This window comes from Thermobia domestica, chromosome 2 (assembly GCF_964235325.1).
Source record: "Thermobia domestica chromosome 2, izTheDome1.hap1.1, whole genome shotgun sequence".
Taxonomy (NCBI): Eukaryota; Metazoa; Arthropoda; class Insecta; order Zygentoma; family Lepismatidae; genus Thermobia; species Thermobia domestica.
Window position 1 is genome coordinate 189924485 of NC_137455.1, and position 25263 is coordinate 189949747.

The window sequence follows — 25263 nt, forward strand, 5'->3', positions numbered from 1 at the left end:
TTTGCAAATCTTTCTCTTAAAAAGGATGCTTTTGTCATGGATCTGGTTTCCTAAGATTGGACGAAACCTGAATAATTTTATGTGTATCAACGGAATAGTAAACGGAATAGTATGTGTGTGCAAGTGAATACTTGCGTATGAAGCCTCATGTATTACTCATGTATTGTATACGTGGTATCTCCAACCCAGATTCTCAATCTATCCCTCATTCCAAATTTCCATTTTTCCTTTTTCATACAACTTTTTCTGAACCACAGGGGAAAATATTGGTCCGCTACTCCTCCTCTACTGATTTAGATACTAGACCCACTATCTGTGCTAGATAAATGGGTTAAAATCTTCTATCCTGCGACCAGAATACTTAGACAGAGAACAGTAATGTGAGTTCTTGTTTATTATATAAAATAAATCTATCCTGATTTTCTTTCTTCTTAGTTAACAAAAACTAGTGTCATATCCTACATCCAAGTATTATAGTTGATACAGTTCTCTTAATCTTAATTGTGTTATTGTAATATGTTATATTTATTTTTACTATATTCAAGTTCCCATCAAATCTGGAGGAAAATCGCTGACGTTAAAAATAAATTTTGTTGCTCCTATCAAATTTTCTTCTTCCAGTGTAAAATTTTAGAGATGGGATTTCTATGCCATAATTATTTTGTCAAATAATTGATAATTTTACGAAGTAAGTTACTGTTAAATAATAATAATAATAATAATAATAATAATAATAATAATAATAATAATAATAATAATAATAATAATAATAATAATAATAATAATAATAGAGGAAGTCTTTTGATATTTTTAGTTATAGTACTATTTTCAAAACAATGAAAATACGTTTAATGTATGTTATTTTAATAGTTGAGTAAGTCAGTTTCGTAACACTAACTTACAAATTAAGAAATTAATGTACATTTTGATTATTAAATAAATTAATTCCTTCCAGAAATTGTCTTTCATGATAACTCTGAACCAAAGCTCTTACTGTAACGCGTTTATTAAATAAAGTGTTTTAAGCGTGCTGAACAGATTGGAATGTTTCGAGATGGAAACGTATGGACTCAATTATCGGAATTCCTTCTCTTGTTTGCTTATGAAAATGTGATGATGAAGAAAGGAAAAAAAAAAGAGTTACTGTATTGCTTGTAGTCTCTATATAGTGTAGAATGAGTATGTGCTTTGTTTACAAAGGAGAGTAAAAGGGTTAAAAGGCAAAAAGGATGGAGTGAGATGAAAAGAGACAAGCAAGAAACGTAGATGAGGCTGATATAATGATCAAACAGAATATAGCAACGTCGAAACACATTTCAATTGCATCAATAAAGACACGTGATTACGGCTACTAATCAGTTCCTCCCTGAGTGTTTCACGTTTTACAAAATATTGTTGATATCAAAAAATAATTATTCTTTTGCGTAACTATTAGGATAAAGCTATAAGATTGAAATGTTAATACGCCCTCGTGCGTCCGTCCGTTAGTCCGTTACTCCTCAGGATAACTCTTGTAAGAAAACAAACTTTTAAATTCTGTGTTTTGTAGGAAATAGTTAAAGCTATTAATCTCGACCTAGTTAGTTATTGGAGTTAATCCGTTAACATCTTTAAAGGGGAATATTGTTAGGATAACGATAGTTGAATTATGTTTTTTGAAATTGATAACCAGAGCGGTTATCTCGGTTGGGTATGGGTATCAGTGATTTTAAAGGTGGTTGTACCTGGAAACCCTATACCTGAAAATATCTTCGTTTTACATAATACTCTTTACTGTCTTTACCAGAGTTTATTTAGTATTTATCTTGAGTTGAGTTGATTTTGAGTTTAACGTCCCTTTCAGCAGCGAGGCTATATGAGACAGTAGTATTTATCTTATGGAAAGTACTACTTAGTGAAAGTTTGTGTTATCAGTATGCTTCCCATTATGAAAGAATACGTGTTCACATTCATTATGACGCCGCTATACATTTCTGTCGAGGTACGAAATCCTTGGGGCATGGAAGGAACTCTCCTACTTAATATTTTTAGAATAAAATTCTTCTCACTTGTAAGTTACTGTGGAGGTGAATAAAGTGAAATTATAAAGTGAATTAGAATATACAGTAACTTATTCAACCGATTCTAATCTTCCTAAATTAACCATGTACCTTAGAAGTACTTTTTCATGATTATCACTCCTCATTTTTCTGTACTATGCACCACCCTCCATAGAATAACATGTGTTTGCGATATCCTTAATTCCATATAGTTTAATAATTGTGAATGTTTAAATATGGGCATTCTCTGTGTTAAAGAATTTTCTTTTTTGCACTCAGGCCCCAGCTCCTTAACATCACCCTCCATTTCTGAAATAGCTATGTTAGAAACAAATGGCAGTAACAAACTGCGCACAGTGTAAAGGAGCTTGATTTGGTTTGGTTAGGTTTATGATAAACCAAACTCTTTAACAAGGTAAATTTTACAAAGCCTAGGCTCAAATATAGCATTTTATTTCAAATTAAATGGAATATACTTTAAGACAAATGTATGTTTGAAAATAGAAGATATTTAAGCTTTAAAATTTGTCTACTAGAAATTCATTTAGTTTCACTTCAGTGCCATCATGTATCTAACAGTTTAGACATTGCGCTTCCAATTGCAATTCTTTTTTCGTAGGTATTATCTTGGCAGTTGAGTTGGTTGACAAGTACCACATTTCACACTTCTTTCATTGTGGAATCCAATCATTTGATGAATAATAGCAAAAGTATGGGGCTGCAGTAGAAGATTCCTTTCACTAGCCAGGTATTGCAGTTTTTATTTTTATTTCATTTATTTCTTTGAGGGGAGCAGGGGCGGATCCAGGGGGGCAATCGGGGCGATAGCCCCCCCAGAAGAGGAAATTTGCTTATTTTTTATATATAAATAAAACCCATCCCAAAGTTTGGAACCCTTAAAAGTAGCAGTATGACAACTCACCGCCCCCCCAGAAGTCCGTCCTGGATCCGCCCCTGGAAGGGAGGGGACTTCGAAAGAAACACGTCAGTCATTCATTTATGTAGTTATATAAATATATTCAATTTGCTTTATTTGAAATGTAAAGTAAATTATTGGAATTCAGAAATTCAAGCATGATTCTATATGCTTCTTGCCAAATAGAAGAAAAAAATATCCAGGAAGTATTTTGGTCTCTCGTAAGTTCAATAGGAATAGAAAAAAGTTTGATGAATCACAAAATCATTGAGTCCACGATATACCATCATCATCATCATTATAGTATTCTGCCATCATTGGCAGATCACTTACCGCAAACCGAGAAGTTTCTGTGCACTGTAATCTTTAGCTAACAAATTCATCTTGACTTAGAAATTTTTTGTTCTAATTAGAGATGCAAAAAAGCCGGCTTTTTTGAATCGATGGTTTTTTTCACATAGAAAGATAATTTGGGAAAAAACTAGAATTTTGGAAATTTTGGCTTTTTTCATTTTCATGATTTTTCTATCTAAATAGCTTTCTAATAATATATTATATAGTTAGATAAGAATTCCATGACCTAAATGCCATATTTCGCTCTGAAATTCACCATCAAGATGGATGGAGCACATGTTTTAAGAATTAAAGCTAACATGAAGAATGTAGTATTTGAGAGCAATTTTAGATGCTATTTAACTTTATTTTAACTTTTGAGTTATCGACATTTTTTTCTTCCCTAGATCATTTTAGTTTGTCATCCGTGTTTCATTTCTTAGAGCTTCGTACTCCAGCTTCTAGCGCAAAAGTTAAACTTACATTTTTCTATATATCCGTCAAAGCGTCTGTTATACTGTAGCTGTGCAATGAATTTTTCGGATACAACCTTGAATACCAATTTATACAAATAATCAGTAGCGGATTTAGAAAAGTACTTTGGGAGGGGTTTCTTTCATTGTTTCGTTTTCTAAAAAAAGTCCTAATTTTATTTGGGAGGTGCTTGAAGTTTATGAGTACAGACATGACTAATTTTTCGTTTCGTTTATATATTTAGCAATAATCTTCCGGATACAACCTTGAAGATCATTTCTTACTAATGTTTAGTTTTTTAAACATTCGTAACTTTTATTTGATGGGAACTTAAAGTTTATGAGAAAGGCATAACTAATAAATATTTCGTTTGTTTTAGACATTCCGTAACTTTGGGGAACAGGCTTCAGTCCGAGGGACCGCCCCCCATAACCTTCGCAAAACCGTCACTGCAGGTAATTAGTAATAATAACGATTTAAAAACAATAAGAAAGGAAGTCGGCCAACTCACAGTACACACACTATTTCTACATTCACAGATGGAATGAAGAAAAGCTTTGTCAGAATGGTCGAATGCTGGGTTGAATCCCGGACTTCCTGATAGAAGCGCAAAAGCTAACCACTCAGTCATGTTTGTTGTGCAGTTGTATTCAGCTTACATATATTCCGTAGTATTTTTCTTGTTAGGGGGGGGGGAGTTCCGTAATGATATGTTGAATCCCTCTTGTTAAAAATTCAGAAAACTTGAGGATTGGGTAAACCGTGATGGTGGTAATATAAAACTTAACTGTAGAATTTCAAGAATATACAGAACCAAACGCTCTAGATGTGCAGCATTTAAGTGTATCATATAAATCTAAGTATTTCTCTTATGTTTTATTTAATTTCATTTTGTTACAAAAAGAGGGTATGGAATGTTTTGAAGTAAAAATACTACATACAATTTTGCTAGTTATTTGTGTATTTTTTTAAAAAGAAGTGTTTACCTTTAGGGTTGGCTGGTTTACACCAGCTGTTTTTTTTTATTTTTTTTTAATAACTGGTTTAAACCAAAAAATTAAAAAGAACGAAAAATGCGAATCGTATGAACTTCATGGTGACGTTTCCACATATCAAACCATCTGCATTAGTTTTATTTCCTTTTCACCTTTTAATCAAGGTGTCCCATGTTCAATTCTCTGTCGAACCACAACCCTTCTTTCATGCGTAAACCAAGTAGCGGTTCGGATATCACTTTAAGTGAAAGTCTTCTTGATAACCTCGGTATTACGTAAGGATGTTAAGCCTAAACATACGAAACGAAACCAAATTGTATATTTCTGCATGCGTGAATGCCTGCTGTTTTATAAAAAAGCCAAGGTTGCTTGAATATATTGATAGAAATTGGCAAAATTTATCGATTGCCTACGTAGCTTCCAACATTAGCTTGGATTGGACTTTCAATGATATCTACATACTAAATTTGTAATTTAATACATCAGTTTTAGCGTACTGATTATGATACGTTGACCTTTAAATTTTACATGCAAAGCAATAACAGGAATTTCCCGTTATTGTTTTACATTTAAAGTAATGACGGGATTTTCCCGATGGCTAGGGCGGGAGTTTCTCAATTTAAGAAATTTACTGACCGGACTTCTTTAAGCTTATGAGACCTCTTCCAGCATAATCCCATTGTTGCATAATAACACCAAGGCGAAACAAACTTATTTCTGTGAATATGTAATATAAATACATAAAGCAAAATATCTAAATCAATAAAAACCTGGTTTAAACAAAAAAAAAAAAAAAAAACTGATATAAACTTCCCCCTAAAAACGGGTTTTTGACATTTTCAAAAACAACCATGGTTCTTGCCAACTCTGCTTACTTTTGTATATAGAAGACTAAAAATTCTTGAGCTCCTTCGTGGCTAAGTGGTTAGCGTACGTGCCTTTGGCGTAGGAGACCCGGGTTCGATTCCCGGCGGGAGCTCATGTGGTTCGGCTTCCACGTTAATCAGTAGGTCCACGTCTCATATAGCCTCGCTGCTGAACGGGACGTTAAATTCAAACTCAACTCAACTAAAAATTCTTATTATATACATTGGTTAATCCTTTGGAATTCATAACGTAAAAATGCTGAAGTAAATTGGTTGAAATATCTTTTCGAAATTCATGGTTTATTTCTGAGGTTTTATATTATTATCGGCATCAACCACTAATTAAATGACTTTTTGTGTTATAGAGAAGCGAAACAAAGTGTGCTTTATCAATTTAAAGCAGAATTTTGAAAAAATCCAAAATTTCCCAAGCAAAAAAGCGAAGCAGAAAAAAAAACAGTTTTTTTTTAAATGATCTTTTTCCGAGCCCTTGCATCTCTAGTTCTAATAAAGTCCATCATCTGCAGCTTCTTTCGTTCCTTCCTCTTTTGCCCTCCGCCGTACTATCTAACACTACCTTCGGGGCCACGGTGACTCAGTGGTAGAGCGTTCACCTCTGGTGCTTGGGGTCCCGGGTTCGATCCCAGCCCCTGCCAAGTGAACTTTGTGGTGGACAAACACCGTGTGTGAGTTTTCTCTGGGTTCTCCCGTTTTCTCCCACTTTCTTCATTCCACCATTTCATCACCGTCTCCTTTAGCCTAACTGGCATAACCGTGGGACGTAAAACTCAAAGATTTCATTTCATTTCTAACACTACCTTCATGATAACTTTCTTCCCTTGTCCCAACCAGTTTCCCTTTCTCTTTCTAATAACATCTAAAATTATTTTTTTTCACTCACTATTTCTAGCATCTTCTTATTCCTTTCTTCTCCACACTTACTTTTTGAAATCCACCTGTCTTTTCTGTAATGTCTATGTTTCTGTTCCATAGAGTACAATACTCCATACGAAATATTTTGTGAGTCTGTTTCTTACTTCTTAGACTTATCTTTCTACTATATGCTCTTTTCTCAGTTGCCTCTCTTGCTTTTATTTCATATCTGCACTTCATGCCCTCACTAATAATACTACTCACAGACTAGAATATATATATGGACGAGCAACTTCCTATATGCGCTATTAAAATCAGTTTGGATCGTCTGCACAGCAAAAGAACCAATCAACGCTATCGGTGAGTGGGATCAGTGCCGTCGTGTGTGGGTGGCGCTGCCATCGGTCTTGAAACGTGACGTCATGGGTTGTCATAGTAACCGGCAGGTTGTTTTCGTCTGCTTCGCATCTCAGTGTTACATGTAGTGCAGAAAGATCAGATAAGCTAATGCTCACTTTTTCTTGTACTGTCTCTGGACTGGACGTTACTTTCCAACCTTTTTTTATATCAACAGATTTTTCTTTCTTTTAGAGTTCATTTTGAAAATATCTAAGTTCCGCAAAGTACTAGGTACGTGAACAGAAAAAGCTGTTCTCCAAATGCAACTAAAGGAGCAAAGGAGTAATAGTTACTTTCGTAATTTCCACGTAGGTGACGTCAGATCGACTGGTTAGTTCCGTCGTCGCGTGTTAGAGGCGCTACTGTCGCCAAGTTTCCAGTTTCTCGCTGAGTTTGCGATCTGTATATTCTAGTCTGTGATACTACCCAGCTGTCAATAACTAGTCGTCTGCTGTATTTTCTGCCCTCTTATCTGCAAACCGTATACACTTAATCATTTTACCTCCTACCGAAATACAGTATATATATATATATATATATATATATATATATATATATATATATATATATATGTGTGTGTGTGTGTGTGTGTGTGTGTGTGTGTGTGTGTGTGTGTGTGTTTTATTTTATTATTATTATCTATGAAAGTAACGTGAGTCATTGTTCTTCATACAAGTACATATACACTAACGAGCGAAAACGTTATGACTACCTGCTACTTTTCGAACGAAGTCAAAAGTAAGAGGCAAGGGGTACAACAGAACCACTCTTCAGGCGGCAACAGAGATCTCAATCGATCAGTTAGTGTGGTGCTTGTAGGCAGATTGGAGAAGGCCAGCGATATATCGGAGTTTAATTGGGGCTAGATTGTGATGACCAGACTGCTGGGAACAAACATATTGGAAACAGTCACCTTATTGTTTGTTCGGGAGCTGCCGTGATTAGTGTCTTCCAAAGGTGAGGAAAGAACGGCGAAAGCAGTACCAAACCACAAGATTCGGAGCGACCACATCTTATGAGAGATGTCGTAGACTGTTGAGGTTGGACATAGGATAGGGTGTCAACTATGACACAGTTAACAGCAGACTTTAACAGTGGACAAAATACGAGTGTGTCTGAGCACATAGTTCACCGTACAGCGTTGAATATGGGCTTCCGCAGCCGACGTTCCACATGTGTACTAATGTTAGCCGCACGGAATTATCGATAACGAATGGAATGAGCACGTGCCCGTAGTCATTGGACCACAGAGCAATGGAGCAACGTTCCATTGTCTGATGAATCACTATGCTACCTTCATCACATCGATGGCCGGGTCCAAATCCGTCGTCTTCCAGGGAAACAACTGCTCGAGACGTGCACAGTAGGATGACGGCAGACCGATGGTGGCTCCATTCTGATTCATACATTCACATAGTAGTCCATGGACCGAACACTGCATGTAGAGGGCATCATGACGTTTCATAATTATGGCAGTTTATTGCTGATCACATATACTTATCTACACTATGTGATCAAAAGTATCCGGGCACCCCCCAAAACATACGTTTTTCATATTAGGTGCATTGTGCTGCCACCTACTGCCAGGTACTCAGTATCAGCGACCTCAGTAGTCATTAGACATCCTGAGAAAGCAGAATAGGGCGCTCCGCGGAACTCATGGACTTCGAACGTGGTCAGGTGATTGGATGTCACTTGTGTCAGAAGTCTGTATGCCAGAAATTCCATACTCCTAAACATCCCTAGGTCCACTGTATCTGATGTGATAGTGAAGTGGAAACGTGAAGGGAAACGTACAGCACAAAAGCGTACAGGCCGAGCTCATCTGTTGACTGACAGAGACGGCCGACATTTGAAGAGGGTCGTAAAGTGTAATAGACAGACATCTATCCAGACCATCACACAGGAATTGCAAACTGCATCAGGATCTACTCCAAGTACTATGACAGTTAGGCGTGAAGTGAGAAAACTTGGATTTCATGGTCGAGCGGCTGCTCATAAGCCACATATCATGCAGGTAAATGCCAAACGACGCCTCGCTTGATGTAAGGAGCGTAAACATTGGACGATTGAACAGTGGAAAAACGTTATGTGGAGTGACGAATCACGGTACACAATGTGGCGATCGAATGGCAGGGTGTGGGTATTGCGAATGCCCGGTCAACGTCATCTGTCATCGTATGTAGTGCCAACAGTAAAATTCGGAGGTGCTAGTGGTGTTATAGTGTGGTCGTGTTTTACTTGGAGAGGACTTGCACCCCTTGTTATTTTGCGTGGCACTCTCACAGCGCAGGCCTACATTGATGTTTTAAGCACTTTCTTGCTTCCCACTGTTGAAGAGCAATTCGGGGATGAAGATAGCATCTTTCAACACGATCGAGCACCTGTTCATACTGCACGGCCTGTGGTGGAGTGGTTACACGACCATAACATCCCTGTAATGGATTGGCCTGCACAGAGTCCTGACTTGAATCCTATAGAACACCTTTGGGATGTTTTGGAACGCCTACTTCGAGCCAGACCTCACCGACCTACATCGATACCTCTCCTCAGTTCCGCACTCCGTGAAGAATGGGCTGCCATTCCCCCAAGAAACCTTCCAGCACCTGAATGAAAGTATACCTGCGAGAGTAAAAGCTGTCATCAAGGCTAAGGGTGGGGCCAACGCTATATTGAATTCCAGCAGTACCGATGGAGGGCGCCACGAACTTGTAAGTCATTTTCAGCCAGGTGTCCGGATACTTTTGATCACATAGTGTACGTTGCTATATTTCCAGCTATGAATGCCACTTTTCAGCAGGACAACGTTCCTTGTCACAACGCAGTGATTCGACTGCAGTGGTTCGAGGAGTTCAGTGGAGAATTTCACTTGTTACAATGACCTGTAAACTCACTCGATATTAACGCAATTATCTTAACATCTTTGGGATATCGGGGGCGTGGTGGCTCAGTGGTAGAGCGTTCACCTCCGGTGCTTGGGGTCCCTGGTTCGATCCCAGCTCGCGCCGTGTGAACTTTGTGGTGGACAAACACCGTGCTCGTGGGTTTTCTTGGGGTTCTCCCGTTTCCTCCAACTTTCTTCATTCCACCATTTCACTCATTTCTCATTATCACCGTCTCCTTTAGCCTAACCGGCATAACCGCGGGACGTTAAACTTAAAGATTTCATTTCATTTTTTCTTTGGGATATCATTGAACGTCAGACCCAAGCACATTGGGCTCGCGGAATTTACAGAAATTTGTTGAGCTTTGTGCACAGATGCAGTTCGACATACCAAGGTCTCATTCAATTTCCAATTGCATTGTTGCTGTTCTGCGAACCAAAGGTGAACATACTATTAAGTAGGTGATCACAATGTTCTGGCTGGTCAATGTAGACCTATATCAAAATAATAACGGCTGAAAAAATATTTTTATGAAGTACACTGAAAGGAGAAAATATTTCTTTGGTGAGACAAAAAAATGACTATGGCAGTGCATTCAGCGCGAATGATTATAATATATTATAGCGAACTACTTCCGTGGTATCCAGAAAACTTTAGCCCACAACATTAGAAAGAATACCTAATATGGTTTTAGTCTTCATCCAATTTATTCATTTTACGCTAAAAGAACTCTGTTTGTGTGATTTTTACAAAAGCATTATTGTTACACTTTTTTTTTATTTTTGCGCTTTTTAAAACTGCAACATGTTTTTAGATTCAATCAGTTCTTGATTAAATCTTAGTAAGAGGATGTTGTAGAAGGCGTCCTACAATATAATTGTATTAATTACACTAGCCAACAGTGAAAATGTAACTAGAATGAAATTATTTTTTTTTAACTATATCGACCATGCTGATAACGAAAACGATAATGAAAAACTCGAATTAGCTCTCGTTTCCAAGTTAAAGAAAGGAGGGTGAATTTAATTATAATTATTATATTTTATTAGCATTCATTGTCAATCCCTTCCCACATAGGCCGCTTATGATAGACAGAATGATTAAGTTTCCTGTAGGCAATAGCTATGTGTATTTTGTCACTAGTTTTAGCCCGGGCTCATAGGAATAAGGGGGAGAGGAGGGAGAAGGAGGAGTGGAGCATGTTTCATTTAAGTGTAGTTTCAGTTTGTTACAAGCTGTGTTGTGTTCGGGTGCTGGAAGAACGTGTTACTGGAGTGTAGTTAATGCGTGTAGTCATTGTAATTCAATATGCCTAGTAAATGTGTAAATAGTGCTGACAATTTTTGTTACATTTGCGGGCATGCTATACTGAAATCGCAAAGGAGGCCAATAACGCCGTATACTAGGAAGGCGTACACCTACAAGCACCTGGTACTTTGGCTGTGAAATCGGGGACCAGGACAAACCATGGGCTCCTCATGTATGTTGCATATCTTGTGTTTCGAGTCTTGATTCGTGGTTCAATCGTAAAAGATCTTCCATGGGCTTTGCTGTACCTATGATCTGGCGAGTCCATCAAGCCATGTGAACGATTGTTACTTTTGTATGACAACTCCATTACCACATGGTATTTCCAAGAAGAGAAAGTCTTCTTTGACATATCCGAAAGATAAAGTTGAGCTGTTGCCCTCAAAACAGTGGAATTGTCTTGATAATACGGTAAATGTGACTGCGTTCCGTAACCTCCATATGTCATTCCTTCCATTTCTCGAAAGTGTAAGGAACTTGATATTTTGTATTGATGTAGAAGGACTAATGGCAGCTATGGGCATTGACTATAAAAGTGTTGAGTAGAGGTTTTTTTATCGACTCCTCCGAAATAGTCTCAAGTGTATCCTACTGCATAAAGACAACGTGTTACCATCAATTCCGGTTGGGTATGCACTTTACATGAAAAAACATGTGATAACATGAAACAATTGTTATTACAATTGAACTATGACAAGTTTAAATGTCAGATTTCCGGGGAGCTGAAAGTCATAGACATATTTCCTGGGCTACAACAGGGCTACACCAAATTCTGTTGTTTTCTGTGCCTCTTGGATAGCAGCGCCAAAACATTTCATTATAAAAAGAAAGATAGGCCTAAGCGTCATTCATTTGAACCAGGACCTTACAATGTTATGCACGAAGTACTAGTCGAAAATAAGAACATAATTCTCCCTGCTCTTCATGTAAATCTTGGCCTAATGAAAAACTTGGGCAAAACTGGGGAAGCATTTCTCTATTTGCGCGAGAAATTTCCGTCTTAGCGAGGCGAAAATAAAAGAGTGCATTTTTGCGGCTGCTCAGATACGCAAACTGTACAAAGATGAGAATTTCAACACCATCCCGACAGGCGATGAAAAGTTAGTTTGGGATGCCTTTGTTCAAGTATCAACAAACATTTTAGGGAATTAGAATGCAGAAAACTGTAAGGATCTTGTGACAAATCTTCTGCACTGCTACGATTGACTGGGGTGCAACATGTCCTTAAAATTCCGTTTCTTAGATTCGCACTTAGACTACTTTCCTGACAACTGTGGTACTGCAAGCGATGAGCACGGGAAACGGTTCCACCAGAAAATTTCGGACATGGAAATGAGATACCAGGGAAAGTGGAATGCATCAATGTTAGTCGATTACTGCTGAACACTAATCAGGAATCACCAGCTGAAAAGTATAAACGCCAAGCAAAACTGTTGTGTTTTCAGTGACCTTCCTGCAAGGGATAACAAGATAAAATACATGCATAAACTTATATAGGCAATAACGTAAAATTATCATAATTTCAAAACGAGAGCTAATCTTGCATTTTCATTAACGTTTTCGTTATCAGCACACCCGAAAACATAAAGATTAGCTGTTGTCATGCCAGCTACAGAAAAAAAGTAAAATTTTGTTGGCTAGTGTTATTAAACCCTAGTTATCTGTTTTACGATCTTCCGATTCGACGAATAAACTATTTTTTTTAATGGATTGTGGAATTTAACTTTTAATACTGGAAAAAAAGTTAAACTTACTTGGTAAATCTCTTGCTAGTATGAAGCCAACAGAACGGCCAGTTGTCTGCAACCAACCATACTTTAGAGGTTTTGGGTTGTATAACTATCAGGCGCTTAATTAACCGCGAAATGAAATGAAATCTTTCAGTTTTACGTTCCACGATAATTCAGGCTAGGTTAAAGGAGACGGTGATGATGAGAAATGAATGAAATGGTGGAATAAAGAAAGTGAGGAAATGGGAGAACCCTGAGAAAAACCCACACCTGGTATTTGTGCACCACAAAGTTCAATTGGCGCGAGCTGGGATCGAACCAAGGACCCCATGTACCACTGAGCCGGCCCCTAAAACTATTGTACTATCGTCGGGGTTACGTATCTTTAAAAAAAAAAAAAAAAAAAAAAAAAACATCGAACATTATTATAGAAGTGCTTAAAATTTAGACCCTAAGTTCTAAGATTTTACTATAATAAATAGAAAAGCAACCTAATAAGATCATTGTAATACTAAATGCAGCTGAACAATCTGTGGCATACAAAGAGTTTCATCAAGGACACGAGTGATTTCAGAAGACGTGCGATTTTTATATCTTACATATACTTAATTTCATCAAAAAATACATTTTTCTTAGCTAGTGATTGTGTTTTAAGATTTTAAAACATGAGTGTAAATTTGCATTTCTATTTCTTTCCTCATAGTCGATTATTTCTAATAAGACACTACTGATTAATCAAATTCTTATATATAGTTATACAACATAGATCAGGTATTAATCTATGATATAGGACTTTTTGTTCCAAACATTTTGAATCATATTGTACTTAATGTTTAGAAATCAAGTGCGGTTTGAATGTTACTATTGATATATGATTTAAAAGGATATATCTTGATTCAAGATAGAAACATTTGATAATGTCTACTAGATTCATACATCTAAACAGTTTGGTCATACTATGTAAAACATCACATCATCTCAAGACTATTGCAAAAATACTGAAAATATATAATGTATTTTTGACAGTATGGATTTGTTTCACTCTGTTACCTCTGTATTTTAAGGTAAATCACCTATAATATTTTACGTATTTAACCCTTTGAAAATCAATGAAACATATATTATAGCGACGATTAATGGGGCGATTAATTATATTGTAAGTGCTTTTTCTGCCGTCCATTTTACTCAAAAATATAAGTCATGCTATCGATCGCATATGAAAACACACACATTCTATCTTTCGTTTACCCCCCCCCCTCTCTTTCCAAGCGTATTAGCTACAATAAAGTACTATTCTTACTTGTTAGTTCGAGAAACTTTGTTTTTATATCTTTCTACCCTTTAACCGTACGGTAATAAAACTAGACAAATATATAGTCTAGAGCATGAATTTTTATGGCGATCTTCCATGTAGGAACTTGACTCTCAAATTCTATAAGTGCGTCCCAATAACTAAATAAATAAATAAAATATCTTAAAAAAAAAAAAAGAAAGAAAGAAAATTTCTCACGAATTTATGGATTGAGATACAACAAATAGTGTCTTTCAAAAGTCTGATTCATACTAAAGACAATGATGTACGAATAATGAAACTAAAATAGAACACGAGAAGCAGATTTCTAAGTGAAAATTCTCAGTATCTTTAAATCTTGTGATTAGCCCAGTGATTTTGAAAGGGTTAAAACACTTGATAAATTAGAAAACCAACTTACGTTTATTATCCTACTTGCATTTCTATCATAAATTAAACCTAGCTTACAAATTAGTTTACCATTGGTTTTGGATAGGCCCGTTAATTCTATGTACTAATATCCTAATTACTTATTCTCTACTGAAACTTACGAATCCTTACCGAGCGAATTGAGGCCGTAATGTGTCTGATAAACAGTGGAACCGTTCGATGACATGGCGGACGTGATAGGGAGGCCCGAGTTCAGACCAGATGACAATGTGGTGCTCTGGTTCAGTTGACCAATGGACTGACCAAAACCACCCATCGTTACACTTCCTTGACTCAACTGCCCCAAACCTAGAAACAAAAAAACATTAAGTATTAAAAGCTGATAAAAGGAACTGTTAAAGGGATTTGGTCCCGTAGATTAAATGTGTAGTGCTAAATTCCTCCCGTGGTTATCATATGGAAAACTCATAGCTAAGACCAGCGAAAGAAACAGATAATCATCCCGTGAGTTAACTAATGGTTATTTAACATTGCAATCTTAGTTATAAACAAGCAAATTACGATACAAATTTCCTTTTCATTACAAAAAATGAAAATAGAAATGTGCTTCATCAATTGCTACTCTAGTAAACAATCAAATATTAACTTAATCTCAAGGGTAACTGTATCAGTTAAGAGCAGTTATATTTTTACTTATAATGGAAATAATGAATAAAAGTAATTAAATACCCGCCTGGAAATGAAATCTTTAAGTTCTACGTCTCACGGTTATGCCGGTTAGGCTAAAGGAGACGGTGATTATGAGAGATGAGTGAAATGGTGGAATGAAGAAAGTGGGAGGAAACGGGAGAACCCCGAGAAAACCCACGAGCACGGTGTTTGTCCACCACAAAGTTCACTTGGCGGAGGCTGGGATCGAACCCGGGACCCCAAGCACCAGAGGTGAACGCTCTACCACTGAGCCACCGCGCCCCCAATACCCGCCTGGAGATCACTAGAAAATAACATTATCATACAAACTATGAAATACATACCGATACACAAGACCAAGAGATAGTTACTATTGTTGATTAAATTGCATACACAAAGTGAGTTTGAGCTTCATGTATTTTCATACAGAGGGAACAAATCGTCGCATGAGAGCCAGAGGAACGTAACTCCATTATCGTAGGCTTATAGGTGAGAGGACAAACCTATCATTTTCTTAGAAATCTGAGTTTTTAATAAAATGGTAATTGAGCTACATTACAACAGATGATCGACAAGAAGAATAGATGGCGTTACGTTCCATTTACACCAAGTGGGGCTTTCAAAATTATGTCCAAACATGAAGAAAACGAAAACAGCATTTTTCGAGTTACGTTCCTCTGATTCTCATGCGACGAAATGTAACAGAGAAAAGCTGAAATTTAAACTAAATACTTGTAGAACAATGTGTTCCTATTACTAGTGAATCATACTGCTCTTCACTCTTTCACTGATTAGGTATATTCTTTCCACGAAAATTAGAAACAGTGTTTTGGGATGACTGCTCTTTGATATAGTTTTTAAACATTTTTGTTTAACTGAACTTACAACTTCCTCGTACAAATGTCACTTCATAAATTTATTAACATTAATAAAATATTGTAGAGATGATGTCGGAGAAAACATTAAATGAGACGTCAAATCTTTAATTTAACGTCCCGCGAATATGCCCTTTATATCAAAGAAGACAGTTTCTTAATGGAAGTGAATGATTGTGAAAGAATTGTAGAATGAGAACGTGGCAGAAAACAGAAGAGCTTCGAGACCACACGATATCCAATCATAATCTTCCTCCAACCATCACAACTCTTTTTGGATTCTAACATCAAAGAGTTTACCTATACAGCAACAGACGACCATGCCATACATAATACGTCCATATTTATCGATGGATGTTCAAAACGAGAAATGGTCATCCAGTGAGTGTATCGTTTATAAATATCGTCCAAGTATGAAGATTCTTTCATTAATGGTCAGTGGATATTATGTAGGTATTATTGAAATGTCCGACTGATGTGTGTCACTTTCAAACGCTGCAATAAATTAAAAATGCACTACCTTGTTAGTCAATGTGGTCCCCGCTGCAACCACAAACTTACACCATTGCTCAGCCAACAATTGAATTCTATGACAAAAGACATTTGGAAACTTGCGATTGGAAGGAGTTCTTAACCGTTTGTTGTATTTCTCGTTTGTCAGGGAAGTTCTTCCTTGCCAAGAAGTAATCGATATGATGGAAGAAATTTTAATTGGTGGTAGAGATGTCAAAAGAATACAGGAATAAGGTTGGTGAAAGATTCATACTGCAGCTCATGGAGAATATGCGCCGTCTTTCAACTTGGCGTGGATTGTCATATTGTCGTGTAACACGAGAAATCATATCTGTTGACTGTTGGTGGATACTTGCGGACAAGTTGGGATGTATTTCATGTAACCAAGCACTGTAATGATCTACAATGATGGTTTTGCTTCGACGGAAAAATACAGGATGGTTCACCTCCACCATAAAAACAACAGCTTGTCAGGTTTTGAAAGGTGCCTGGAATATTAATCATAATTCAAACATGTACTGACCCTTTGGAGTAATTGTAGTAGCATATCCATTTTTCGTCAAAGCTGCAATACAATGCAGGAAGGCTTTCCGGTTATTCCGTACACTGAAAGTACTGCACACTTCCAGACGCCGATCCTTATCAGCCAATATCAACTCAGTGCAACTTTTTCACCTTACTGATTACACAAAGATGCCGAACGGACGGTGGTAGAATATGCCTTACTTGTCTGCAACTGCACGTATACCTTTGCCAAGGTCCACTTCCACGTTGTTCCTGAGATCATCATAACATGATGTTGGGCAGTAGCCACTGGGATCGTTTTTCAATGTTATGTTGCGCCACAAAATGTCACAAACTAATGATGTTATTGATGCTATTCGCTGTTGGATGTGCAGTGTCCCAGTTTGAACTCGTAAAGAAAAATCGCTCTTATTTGTGTTCCCTATGGCGCACTTTTATATGACTGTGTTTAACAACACATTGCAGCACCTCAGTCTATTTTCGGAATATGCACGAAGTTTTTGATGTCGTACGCGTGACTTTGGTCCATCCCTTGGCTGCGTTACAGAGGGTGATTTCCCACCAGACGTAAAAAATTATATTTCAGTCGCACCAGTTCAATAATATGGACATCCAATAAATCCCCAGAATGTTCAGTACGGCATTCAATGAATGCTTATTTAAAAATCTTATCTCATATAGGTAATTTAGTTTATATGTAACACATGTAACATTTTTATTTCGACTTTCTTCAGGCACAGAAATATTGAATTTCATAAAGAACTATCAGTTTCTGGGTACTTATGAATTTCTTATACATGAATAAGATTTCATTTCCACCTATAATTATTGTCAAAATACGCTTTGTGAAAGGTTATATCTTTTACTTGAAACACTTCAAAAACAGAGATCTGGGATAGAAGTTACTAAATTATGAATAAACTAAATATTGAAAGATGAAGAAAATTAGAATAATAGTTAAAGTAAGAGATTTTCGGGATACACATTTTTAAAACAACATTCCTTGGTCTACTTCTAGTTGTGGAAAAACTATCATACATCTTAGGTATATAAGTAAGTAAACTACAATCGTTCTATATCTCACTTCACTCATCAGTGCAATTATGTAGTCAGGAACAAAATATCTTCTACTTATTCTTTAACTTCCTTCACTGCTTTCAATGGATACAATTATGATGAATCATTTGAAAATGCAGAACAACCAACCATTTTTGTTTCTCTAATTAGAAACCAAAATCTTTCAACGTTAAAGAAGAGATTGGGCTTATCTTCTGGTTAAGTATAAACTCCCTCAATTGTAACAAGCAGATATCAGTTTCTGTTTTTATTAAATGTTGTTTTAGTGGTAGTGTCGTTAAGACATTGGAATACATTTTCAAATAGATGAGAGCCAATATTCAGTAGAGAAAGATGTTAATAACTCATTAAGCGTTCATGACGAAGCAAATGAAAGCTCAGACAGTAAATAGTAGAAGTATAAATATATAAATGAATTAGTTAATAGGAAATAACTGTAAAAGTTTGCAATTTTGTATTTCAAACATGGATGTTCATGTATACTTTACCTTATATCGTACAATTTAATTATCTTTAATAAAGGTTACTTTGGAATTTTTATTCAAATATTGTGGCGAATGATGTACAGGTAAGATGGGGGTTTGAGATTTATTTTGAGTACCGTGACCTTACGAATCGATGAAAAAAATAAAGTAGTTCATTCAAAAACAGGACATCAGAGCCACTACAAACTTTGTTTTATTAGTTGATAGTCAAAGATACCAAAAATTAGAAGAAAAAAAATACGTTGAAAATCTAAACAGTGTTCGTCCATAAATAGAATGAACTATTCTAATTCCTTTAATTGTTCACATCGTAGTTAATATGTTTGAATAGATTTTTTTTATTTAATAATAATAATGATAAAGAGTGTTCAAAATCCAGCTATTTTGATCAAATCATATAATGTCATGGTCGTAAAATATATTATAACCACAAATTCGATCAAAATCACATAAAACAACATTAGATGATACTAATTTCCATCATTTTATGGCAATAAATTTGCAAATACGAATCAGGAATACATTATTAACTAATAAATAATAGGGTAAATCACTAAATTGTTAGAGTGTGTGTATCTGTATTCATTTTATTCGCCCTCTTTCACATACACACATGCACATACATATTGTCCACATTTGGATATATATGTGAACTGAACTACAAATCAAACAGCATTGAATTTAGAGGAACGAAACCTCTCAATGAGTTGTTTCCAATGAAGAAGAAATACGTCATCATAAATTAATGAACTAGCTCAAATAAGCGGAAAGGGTATTTTCATGGCTATAATATACCTGAAACCCCCTCTCTCTCGCATGTTCTTTATATGGATTCACACACGTGTATGTAATTCACTCTCTCTATATATATGCATATATGTATATAAACAATCGAGAGTGAATTACGTTGGCTTGCTGGTTTGCGATATAATAGAGTAATATCTAACTTTTTAAAAATCAATTTTGAAACACATTACTTCATTATGAATACATTAACTTTTGAATGTTTGTTCTCATATCATGACTACTGATTATTCATGACAGATTTATATCTGGTGTAGTACGAAGAGATATAAACACATGGGTTGCATGCTTTTTTTTCGGATGCCAGATATAATGCATTTACGAATGAATGGTGTGCATTCAGAGTTCTGCTCAAATGACTATATACATAACCTCTGTAACATAGTAGATGCTTTCTTCATGTAATCATAATGAAATTTTTTGCGTAATATATTAATATATTATATCATTTTTGCACTCCTCTTCGATGTACGTACATTGGTTGAGTTCGTTGCATCTTTACCATCAATTCTAGTTAAATGTTTGCTGTTTTCACTAAAGGTTCAATGTATTTTGGAAATTCTTCTCTCCCTTGGAAATGAGAATGCATCTCCTACTAAAGCATTTTACAGTACTTACGTATTATTATTTTAAAGAGCTTTTCCATAATTAGTGAGAGAAATACTCTGTTGGTAGTAACATGAATTCAGCAGATTTTTAAAATGTCAGTGCTTTATCCACATCAAACTATCTGCAATATTATTAATCCGCTTATTTGATGGAATACATCGAGTCAATGAGTATTAAAGGTTTTATAATTTCCTCCCACATTATCATTCCGCCAAGTAGTTTATAATAATTTACAGATTCATTCACTTTCATTTATCATCCATTTCCTTTAGAATCTAAAGGGCATACGTAAACGTGGGACGTTAAATTAAAAGTTTCACTCTTAATTTCATAGCCAGTTACTGATGAAACGTAATTGTCTTCAATTGAAGTGCATTGCTATATATATATATATATATATATATATATATATATATATATATATATATATATATTGAACCGAATTATGTTTTCCAATTATTCCAAATTCTCACAAATAACCAGTATGGTGTAGCATGTTGAGTTAACCGGATAAGTCGCATCAATTCCTCCAAAAAACGAAAATCTTGTAATAGAAAAGATTATTGGAGGAAGTTTATCTTATACAAGTATGGCGAAAAAAATCTTTACTGTAGAAAGAGTTTCGGTGAGCAAACTTCATTAGTTAGGAGGTTAAACAACAGTGTGGTTGTTATAATTATTTATTATTATAATTTTTATTTCTCAGGACACGGGCGTTAACTTTCAGATGAACGGGAATATCTCACCCTCTTCTGGGCATGAAAACTTTGATTTCAGTGACACGTTAACTCAAATAAGAAACACGATATTCACTAATCACTACAGACAATTGAACTTTATAGTTATTCACGACGCATTTTGAAATTGAAAATTTTCGTTGAATTATTTTGTAATCTCTGTGAATATACAGAGAGAGAACAATCTTGTTTTCGACAAAAGTTATTTACGAGATAATTTTGCACACAATCTTATCATAATATCGTTCATAAACAGTTGACTAATCCATGTACAGGTCTATTACATCCCTATATTCCCATGAGTAAATGCTAATTGAATTATACATACAATATGAATTATTCAATACTATTTATTTATTTTTGTTTCTACAAACTAACTTACAAACTAAATTAAAATTATGCTTTACAGTCATTTCACTCTGCAAGTAGATATTAATCTATTTAATTTCTGTGATAGATATAAAGTTCAATTGACAAATTCTGGCTCAGTGTTTGAAATCAGTTAATGATATACCGATGCTTAATTTGAGTAATTTTTATGTCTGTATCTAAGCAAATTCGTCCTAAAAATTGACTATCAGTCTATCGCGAAATATACTGTATAATTTAGAAAAAAACTTCTCTATTGCACATGTAAAATACGCGCTGCACATACAGATCTAAGATAATAATATATTTTATACCAGTATTGCTAAGTAGTAGCGAAAATTGCACTCAAAAGTAAAATTGCAATATGTATAATAAACGATGAAAATAAGAGTGTAGCGAAGAATGATTCTTGGATCGGAATCTATTTTTGAAGGACAATGTTAAATATTTCTACTTGCAATTAAAAATTAGTGAAACGCAACTTTAAAATATATTTTTTTTGTATATTTATACTTTTAAAACATGTTTAATTCATTCAAATTCCATGCTGCAGTGCGAAGGGTTTCGACCTTTCATACAATCTACATATTTATTTTTACAATCTTTGACAAAAGAAAGTAACACATAAACCGACTACGTATAAAATATGACATAATTAGAAATTCTAATATAGGTAAGCATGAAAAGTAACTTGTATAATCTAAATGTGGATAGGTATGAAATATTTAAATATGTTTAATTTCATAAATTGTAAAGGACTTGCAGATCTTACTACAAAATATAAATTTTACGTAAAATTCTATAATCTGTTCACTGTTCTGTAATCAAAGTACTTACATGCTTCATGTCAAAGTTTGAAACTTTGAAATTACAAAATTATAATAGAGAAATAGAAAGGGGATTAAATGCATTATCGTCCCTTAATTTAATTATTCGATATAAAAAGAGTATAACGTAGTAAACTTATGTTTCTGATTAATTTTGAAGTTATTTCAGTAATGTGAAAAGAGATATAGAAAACATTTCTATTTATTTTACCTACATAACCTCTATTTACTACAGTTCTTTTAAATCAAGGATACGAAAAGTGGCAAGTGTCAATTTATCATAATACTTTCAAACCAAACCAGGCTTTGATATGAGTCTTAAGAAGTAAATTTTCAAATTAGACGAAAAAAGCAAAATCTGGATCTCCCCAAGAAATATTTTTGATTGTGCCTGTTTCAAAATGCTCGTAGAAATTATCGAATTATAATTGCACCTCTATCTCTTGTGTTCAAATGACAAATGAGTAAATAATAGGGAAAATATAAAAGAACTATTTTAACATTTATATATATTTTCTTTACTCTATTTTATCATACAACGAAGCAAAATAACTTATGTTAATAAAACATTAGGTATTTCTTCCCATAATTTAGTTGAATGTTTTATCTGACAATAAATGTAGTATTTGGTTATTATTGATTTTATTGTAAAATAAATTAACCAGTCACTACGATTATAACAATTTTACCCACCATCATAAATTGGATACTATACTAAGTAATTTGTGTCATAAAAAATAAATCACCCTAAGTGGTAACTGTTAATCAAGTAAGTTAGCCTAACGTAACTAAAAACTCTACTTATGTAACTATCCATACAGTGACACTGTATACAGAAGTAGATCCGACTTTTAAATAAATTATGTTGATGATAATTATTTATGTAGATCTTTTCTTGTAACAAAAAAAAATATTGAATAATTTTATTTTAGTTGAACAATAGATTCACAATTCATAGTTTGTCAGTATTTCATATTATGGCTAATAGGCAGTACTTGACTAGAGCTTCTTGAAGTATGTAGCATCTATTAATGTTAATAATCATATCAATTTCTTTTTTCAGTATTCGTGTCAAAGTACACTTTTTAAGAAAAATATATATTCAATTGTTTTTCTGCTCATAAAAGTGGTTGAAAATATCTATGGTATCTTACTGCTAAACATGTAAGTAATCAATTCAAATAGATAACATGAAGGTAATATTTTGTTGTTCAAAATACATAGTTCTAAATGTTATTACTTATTTAAATGTTAATTATTATTATTCCTAATATTACAATGAAAGTTTCGGCTGGATTATGTCTAAAACATACATAATAAAATAAAACTTAATTGAGCTTTTCTAAAGATCCATCATACTTTGATGAAAATTGCGGCTGAAGGATAGAAATTCGTTATTACTTGTAGTTTTTCATTATATTTATTTTCCGTAAAATGAGCATAATAATCGTTTAATATATCCTTACGATGTTCATAAAATCAAAAATATACATTGTTTTTTTTTTTTAAATTTTCAGTCACTTCAAATTTATTTTTCACAAAAATGTAATCAAAATTACTGTTAATGATCTGAATTATTCTGCTATTGTTATAATAATTTTAAATTAAATTCCCCTTAGAATTTAATCAAAGTATTAAAATAATTATAAATGATTTTAGATGCTTCGTAGTAACTAGACCATTTCATAAAATTTCCATATCATAATAGATTTTTTCTAGTTTTAATCCAGATAATTCAGCGCGGGTTTAGACTAGTAGTTAGCGTTATTTCTTTTCTATTCTAATGTTCCCGATTCAAATCCCGTGTCCCGCCATCCTGATGAATTTGCTTCTGTATTTTCCAGTTTCGTCAGTCATATACAGTTATGGAATGGTACTTTTGAATAAAGTTCTAGTTGATTTCCTTCTATTTTTTCAGCCATTATAATTATTGTTATTGCTGTTGTTGATAATTAATTACTTTCTAAAAATTTGTTAGATATAAATTTTAAAAAATCCAAATAATTTTATTTATTTGTCAATAAATTTAGGATAATTTGTAATATAATTTATTTTTTAAATTAGAATATTTGTAAATAGAATTGAAACAATTCCAAATGATTTCTAATGGAAATATTTCCTCGAAAATTAGCATAACACTTCCCTGAATTTCCGTAAAATCTAGTGGAAATAATGCCAAATATTTCTTATAAGAATTGAATGATATTTCACCCTTAAATTTACTAAAAGCATTTCAAATAACCCATTTCTCTTCATGAAAAGAAAAATATGATGACAGCATAATGTAAGCGTGAATTTATTTGTAGAAATTTAGAATATCTTTAATAAAAGTTATTCTTGATCCTGAATCCATGTTCATATATTATTAATATGCGTTAATTTTATCTATATCTATCTATCTATCTATCTATCTATCTATATATATATATATATATATATATATATATATATATATATATATATATATATATATATTACTGTTTAGCAGAATACACGTGTCCAATTTGTCATCAATTAAAATTCGCTGATATAATTTTTTCAAGATCAGTAAGGGCTTCTAATATAAATTTTAAGCGCAATTTGTTAATTTTTAATCAGGTAATGAAAATAATAAAATAAATATTATTTCTAATTTTTTTTCGTCAAGTATTATATAAGTAATTATTGTTGTGAATTTGAACCATGAAGTGGGGCACAATAAAATAGTTTAAGGTTCAATAATTACTTTCGCATGAATTAATTCCTCTCCTATTGAGATGACAAAGTACATAAGAAATCTCTACCTAAGGAAAATGACTTCAGTTATGTAATTTCTAGTGCGATTATCTATATATGAGAATATAGTTTTTAAAATAATTATATATATTGACCTGGTGTCATGCCGGTGACGCCCCATCGACTATCCGCTGTGCCGAACATTCCCGAGGAACAGAGTCCATCCGACATGGTACCAAACGGCGGCAGACCGTGTGAGGGCAGAAGAGCACCCGGAGTTCGAAATACGTTCGTCGTCTTCTTTCGCTTCTTCCATTTGGCTCGTCGATTTTGAAACCACACCTGAAGGGGAAAAAGTTAAAACATTCATTGATTTTGTAGGCTATAGCAGCAATTACGATAAATGCAATACAGTTATTAAGAATTACTTTTGTGTAACAGTAATAGAATTTCAACGTTGTTCTTCCGTATTTCCTCCTAGAATCATAGCTACACTAATGTGAAGTGCAGTACAACTATTAAAAAGAATAACTTTTCT

General features: G+C 34.3%; 1 protein-coding gene across 5 annotated transcripts in view; it reads right to left on the minus strand.

Moving 5' to 3' along the window:
* The window catches only part of LOC145678327 (homeobox protein orthopedia-like), a 347476-nt gene that overhangs the window by 22649 nt on the left and 299564 nt on the right, over positions 1-25263 (minus strand). For all 5 annotated transcript variants that reach the window (XM_081748344.1, XM_081748346.1, XM_081748342.1 and 2 more), the window contains 2 exons: positions 24881-25067; positions 14671-14847 (listed from right to left, as the gene is read on the minus strand). In XM_081748344.1, the coding sequence (XP_081604470.1) occupies positions 14671-14847; positions 24881-25067 (364 nt within the window). The remainder of the gene's footprint in view (positions 1-14670; positions 14848-24880; positions 25068-25263) is intronic.